A 6,759-nucleotide genomic window follows, 5' to 3' on the forward strand; every position below is an offset into this window, starting at 1 on the left:
CAGATCACACCTCCAAGGAGGACGTGGCACACACTGGCTGCAGGGCCTCTGGCCTCTTCACGAGCTGTCATATTAACCCTGTCCTAAGAGGGCAAAGTGAGATTTTCCTCCAACACTTACAACCTGATCCAATTTTTAAATGCAGTGAACTGCTACAGAAATAACTCCACAGGGAGAAAAAGATAGAAAATGGCTCATGATGTAAAATCCTCAGTGCTGGGTCTCTGCTGTTGTTTCTTGCGCTGATGACAGACCCAGCGAGGCAGTGCCAGGCACAGCCCACACCGCGGCTTCTCCTGGAGCACTTACAAGCCAGGCTGTGGAACGGCGGCACTGACACACCGCTGCACACACTCTGCACAGCAAAGGCCCTTGGGAACAAACAGGAAGTCTTTTAACAAAGTTACATTCAAGCAAACCAGCTTTAAATCTTCCCTTTATATTTACAAGGCAAACAGCACTGCTGCTTTTAAAGGATCTCTTTTTTTTGGTGTTAAGAGGGTGAAAAAAAATCTGTAAAAGCAACTTTCTCACTAAAAAATGCCAAGCGTGAAAGCTCGTGTTCTTATAAAAGAAGGTTTATAACTGAAAATAAGTTATATACAAGATTTTACTGACCAAAGAGTTCACAATCACCTGCAAACTGATTCACTACAAGATCACAAGAAAAGCTTTGTAGGTAACGCCAGCATGTGAAGGCCGTGACTCTTCCCAGCTTCATTTCAGGTCATTGACACAAAATCCTTTATTAGTGGAAGAGAAGAACAACTGCAAAGACTTCAGTCCACATCCATCAGTATCGCCTATTCATCTTCTTGAATTTCTCATAATGATAATCATCTGTTGCTTTTTCATTGAGTGGACGTTTGCGATTTGGAGGAGACCCTTCAAAAGAAAGAGAAGGAAATATTATTTCCTGTCCTTTCATCTTCCTCAATTTCTCACAGTGATAATCATTTGTGGCTTTTTCACTGGCTGGACATTTGTGATTTGGAAGAGACCCTTCAAAAGAAAGAGAAGGAAATACTATTTCCCTGTCCTTTCACAGGAGACATTTCCTTAACTCCAACATTTCCCTTATACAGCTCCTTGCTGTGTGAAAGGTTATTGCTTTAGCTGTCAATGCTCCCCAACCCTGCACCCCTTGCTATCCTAGCTTTCATCAAATCCTTGTCAGACAGCTTTGGCAACACGTTTCAGTTGTGACCTTCCACCCGTGGGCATCTCTAGACATCCTCCGTCCAGAGGGCTCCATGTGTGACCTAGTAGGGGTACATCAAGTGCAATCAGCCTCTCATGGACTTAGATTGCTCCATTTCCCCACTCTCTCAGGGCACCCCGAGAAGAGGAGGTAAGAAGAGCTGGGTGATTTCTCTGTGCAAGACCCCTGAAGAGTTTCACTGACTGTCCTTATGACATTCCAGACTGGGAACTTACGCTCAGGTTCTGGCCTCTCCGTATCCCCCACTCTCAGTGGACGGGGTTTTGGCTCTTCTTTGTTCCTTCGCACAGGTGCATTTAACTCCTCGTGATAAACTGAAAGGAGGAAACCATCGGATAAGGAGTATTATCTTGAGCAGTGTTATTCAAACGGATGTATTTCTATGACATTTGTTACAAGTGATCTTTAGCAGAAACAACAGAACAAGCATTCTTGTAATTGGTTTCTATGGATAATCAATACACACAAGATAGGAGACAGCAAAGTTCAGTAGCACTGTTTCATCAGAAGTGGCCCAAAGACTCATTTCCTTCAGAACACACAAATCTGACTCCAAACCATGCCTGTAAGCGTGGTTTGATACAGCAGAAGGCTGCCTTTCCTCCAGATGGCTGCGGTATGAGAGGCTCTCCCAGAAATTAATTCCCATCTCCTGTCTAGTAAGGTCTATGTTTGCTTGACCGCCTGTCTGCTTTGGCAGCCTACAAAATGGATTCTCTCAATTATAAACCATCATTTAGAATTGCAGTCGAGGCAGGCATTTCCAGCACACGCTCAAGACACAAAGTCTTGAAATTTATGAGGCAGTGTCAGCTGGGAGTTCAAGAGCAGAAAGTCAAGCCGTGAGTAATATGTCCTTCTCCTTGCTGACAGATGGATGAAAAAGACCAAGCCAGATGGGGTCTATATGAGCATCCCAGAAAAAGGAATCAGACAGCTGCTTGTGCTGATACATGAACTAATTCCTCCTGCATCAGACTCTGTCCCAACTGACTGCTTTTCCTCAGCAGGGGAGAGGGTCACACCTGGGTCAGGAGAGCTACGTGAGACTTACATCTGTTGTGCTGGACATAGTTAACAGCCATGTTGGTGGGAACAAAGGAAGTTTCGCTGTCTTTCTTTTTGTTCTGCTGCTCTGCCAGCAGCTTGGCCTTGGCCTCTTCTGTTGAGATGATGTTTTTTATTTTTGCGCTAGAAAAAAAGACAAAGAAAAAGACAAAGAAAAAAAAAACCCTTAATTTAGAAAGGGTAGTGGGCATAGAAATACTAGGTGAGCGGATTTTGGAGATAGTAATAGCACTGCTATGGTATTTGATGTGGCTTTTTGAGAGAGGAGGCAATGCTATAGAAACAGATGCTTTGCTTCAAAGGCAAAAGGGAAGCTCACATCCTTAGTGCATCCTCTTTCAGTGCGGGGCCCAAACTGATCCTCCAGAAAGCTGCTAGATTCAAGTCACAAAAATCAAGAGCCTCTTCCCAGAAGTCATATGATGGAGCTGCACTGGAGCCCTATCCCTGTGTGGAACATGCTGCGCTAGATACTGCGCTAATCCAGAACAAGGCTCAATCCCGCTCACAGAGCCAAACCAGGGCTGTATAACGCAGCCATTCCGCTGCTCTGACAATCAGCAGCTGCTCATCCTGGCAATCCAGGCCCTAACCAACAGATCTGTGAACCACATACTCAATTCCCAGGTCCACTTCAGGAATGCCACTCAGCATCTGGTTGGACAGCATCTCCTCAGTCTTCTTGGCAGAGGAGACACGGATGTTCTCTGGCAGCTCGTATAGAGAGTCCTCGGCATTCTTAAGCTTCACCTTCTGCTCCTCGTTCTCCACGATTCCCTTTCTCTTCTTCAGCTCTGTCTCAATGTACTTCATCCTAAACAGCAGCACACGAGGGACACACAGCATTTAATTCTGTTTTCTGTACTCTGTCCCAGTACTGCTGGGCACAGCTGCATGACTGTCCTGATAGCTAGGAGAGAGGAATGAATAATCTCTCCAGGACAACTCAGCTAACATCAACTGCAAGAAGCAATTGTCCAAGAAACAACCAGATCCTCCAAGCTCTTTCACAACAGCAGGGAAGGCTCCCACTGGTATTTAATGCCAAGCTAGCTGGCTGGCACCTCCCATCTTTGTCCATCAAAAAGCCTTCTCAAGTCTGGCAGCCAGGAGGCGAAAGAGCAAGTGAAATTAGTCACTGGACTACTCGGTATCCAAGACAGAAAAAAAATAAATTGTGAGGGGACACCCAACCCCAAATTCAACATCCCAGACACAACACAGCACAGCTTACATGTCAGCATCTTCATCCCGCCTGTTGGTTTCAGCTGAGAAGGAAGTTCCCAAGTTTAGATCTTCCTCGTCATTAATCCTAAATGGAAGCCACAATGTTTACAGTTTTGGGTTGTTTTTTTTTTTATTTAAATAATTTGACAAGTTAGAGTAACAGTATCTGGCCAAACTGCATTATGTTAAACTCTTCAAAGCAACACATCTGGTTACTTCATTACTAGATGCCATTTAATACTAGTCCAGGGAGAGATTTTCAGAGCTCATATGCACCCACCTGTCCTTGCCTCTTTCTTTCAGTTTCTTCATGTCCACCATTCCCCCAGATTTTATCTTAAATGGGTCATCCTGTAAAAGAAGAAATAATGAGAAACCCTGAAGCTTCCCTCTAGTTTAATGCTAGTCTTCAAAATCTGGATAAAAACAGAGGAAACGTGTAAATACTGAGCTGGGACATCAGTCCTACCCCAGGCCATACTCCCGCTTTCACACCATTACATCTTAGCGCTGAGGTGATGAAAGTGTCTACCACTTACCACGAGTGTTGCTTCTTCTTGCAACTTCTCTCCCACAAGCAGAGCCACGGCACTAGTCGAGCAGATAAAGTAAATAAAATTCAGTGGAAAGAAAGATATTACCAACAATACCGCATTTCTTTATCCTTCTCTAAATCTAGCAGAGTCTCACACACTGTATTAATACTAAATCGACAATCTTCCTGATCCCTCCACATGGATAGAGGAATTGTTACTGTTTTGGGGAGATGAGAAATTGAAGCAGATTTTAGTGCCTTACAACAAGTAACCAAAATAGGGGATGCAGTTCATTGCTGGTGCACATTTCAACTAGCTCATCAGCTAATCAGTGGCACCAGATGAGAGGGGAGAGGCGAATTAGGACAGAGGAGGTGTGAAAGAGTCCAATTTAAACCTTTTACTGTGTACAGTAATTCGTTGAAAATACATTGAATGGTAAATCCCAATCTTAATCTTTTTCTTCATGGCTGGGATACAGAACAGACTTTGCTCGCTGTAAACTGACACAGTGCACCTGTACCAAACTTCCCCTCTTTTCCTTTCTCAGGCTTTAATGTAGGAACTCCTCTATCGAGAACATGGTTTTGGCACTATCTGACGTGTAACACTTTCGACTGAAAGGAGGCACATGACAAGAGGGAAATTTACTGCTACGTTACACCATCAGACAAAACGCTACTTCACATCCCTTACCTCACCCCATTGGGCCGCTTTCTGAGGCTCTGAACTTCTTTGGCTTCTTCAACTTTTAACCTAAAGAAGAAATATTTGACTTAGTACTTGATGCTTTGGTTTTAATTAATTAACTTAATTTGATTTTCTGCAGTTAACATGGAATCTTCTAGACAGACTTTGCCTTAAATTTCTGCATATCAGTGTCCACTTTTCTGGTTACAGATTAGGTAAATATTTTCTATTTTACTTTATTTAAGCAACTCCATTTATATGAGAAATCAGAAAAAACCCCACATGACATCTGCTGGCTATGTCCCCTCATGATGCCTTTCCTCAATTGAGGAAAGAAGCGCTCAAACATTGAAAGGCTTTAAAAAGCACCAGTGTGGGAAGATCACCCAGGGCCACCGGGTTTAGTCCATTAAGATCTCCAGGCAGTATTTTCCTCACAGGAAAACAGAAGGTTACTAAGCAAGATGAGTTAATGCAGGGCACTGTTACTCCTGCAACAGTTGACCCTAGCTACTAAAAACTGTCACTCCTCAGGAGGAGGGGGAACTAATGAAGCACTCCATTGACAGCGACGTGGGCAGCAGCTCTCCAGTGAATATAACGCAGCTGAATGATTCTCAAGATACACCAGTGCATGAGTGACTCAGAGGAAAGTTTATGGTAAATTTAAATATCAAGTCCCTATATATAGGCTGAGATGCTTTCTTAATTTCTTCAGATATTTAGACTTTTCCTAATTACGCATGTATTTCACTATCTGCCACGACCTGTGCCTCATGAAATATCTTTCTGAGGTAAAACAGTAACAGGACAGATCTCGCTCGGCACGCAGGGCTCTGAAATCGGCGCGGACCACCTGTGAGCGCCCGTTTCCAACGGCAGAAGCGCAAGAGAAGCCGAGGTCAGACCCGGGCTGAAGGGCCCGGCCCCGCGGGCTGCCCCGGGGAGGGCGGGGAGCAGCGGGGGGGGTCTCTGCGGCACAACCCGCCCATCTCCCGCCTCCCGCCCCCCCTCCCGGCTGTGCCCCGGGGCCTGCGGCCGGACATCACAACGTGCGATCATCTGCGTGACGACAGAGTGACGGTGTGACGCGACGACGCCGTAACGCACCGGTGCAACATGATGATGTGACGCCACGCTGCGACACGACAGCGGTACGTGACGACATGACATGACACCACGGCGGGACACGCCCGGACGCGGCACTGCGGGACCGACGCGGACCCGGGGTCCCGTCCCCGAGCGCCCGGGGCCGGGCGCGCCCGGAGGCCGCGGGACCGGTGGGCCCAGCCGGGCTCTCCGCCGGCTCCCGACCCACCTGACCTCCTCAGCGACCTGCTCGTCCTCCTCCTCCTCCTCCGAGTCCTCCCTCCGCCGGCGGAAGGACTTCTTGGCCGGCATGGCGCCGGCTGCTGAGCTCCGCCACACCGCAACCAACCCGCACCCCCCCCGCCACTGCCGCCGACCCCGCGTCGCGTGGCGATGACGTCACAGCTCCGCGACGAAGCCGGGCGGCACCTCCCACCCGCCAGCACCGCGGCCGGGCAGGAGCCGCCGGCCCCGCTCCCGCCTGTCCCGGCGAGCGCCGTCTCCTCCCGCCGCTCCAGCAGCGCGGCCCCCACTCCGCCGGTTGGGCCGAGACCCCTCCGTGTCCTCCCGGGACACGTGTTCTCTTTCCCGAGGGACATCCCGTGTCAGTCACCAGAGTCGCTTTGTTTATCGCAGTCCCGGCAGAGCGGCCCGGGAGAAATGGCGCCTCCGGCAGCGCCTGTCCCACGCTCCCGTTGTAAATCCCGGCTTTCGGGCAGGACGTGGCTCCCCCGCGCCCGGCGGCGCCACGTTGAGCCGGTGTCATCCCCCCACCGTGTCCCCGCCACCGGGCCGCAGTCCCCCGGGGCTGAGGGGAGCCGGGCTTCGCCCCTCCAAAAGTACCGGCCGCTCGGGTAACGCGGGCTCCGGGCGGGCCCTCAGCCCGGGGAGCCCTCGGGCGCGGCCTCCCCGGGGTCCGCAGGGGGC

General features: G+C 49.0%; 1 protein-coding gene across 1 annotated transcript; it reads right to left on the reverse strand.

Annotated features, from left to right (window-relative positions):
- Positions 1–562: 562 nt before the first annotated feature.
- On the reverse strand, positions 563–6,214 carry C21H9orf78 (chromosome 21 C9orf78 homolog). The gene is made up of 9 exons (XM_074890846.1): positions 6,062–6,214; positions 4,750–4,809; positions 4,057–4,108; positions 3,798–3,868; positions 3,525–3,602; positions 2,907–3,104; positions 2,277–2,413; positions 1,438–1,536; positions 563–885 (listed from the first exon to the last, which is right to left on the reverse strand). The coding sequence occupies exons 1-9, from the start codon at positions 6,142–6,144 to the stop codon at positions 794–796; spliced, it is 870 nt and encodes a 289-aa protein (XP_074746947.1). The 5' UTR covers positions 6,145–6,214; the 3' UTR covers positions 563–793.
- Between the last annotated feature and the right edge of the window lie 545 nt (positions 6,215–6,759).

This window comes from Strix uralensis, chromosome 21, assembly GCF_047716275.1.
Source record: "Strix uralensis isolate ZFMK-TIS-50842 chromosome 21, bStrUra1, whole genome shotgun sequence".
In the NCBI taxonomy this organism is placed as follows: domain Eukaryota; kingdom Metazoa; phylum Chordata; class Aves; order Strigiformes; family Strigidae; genus Strix; species Strix uralensis.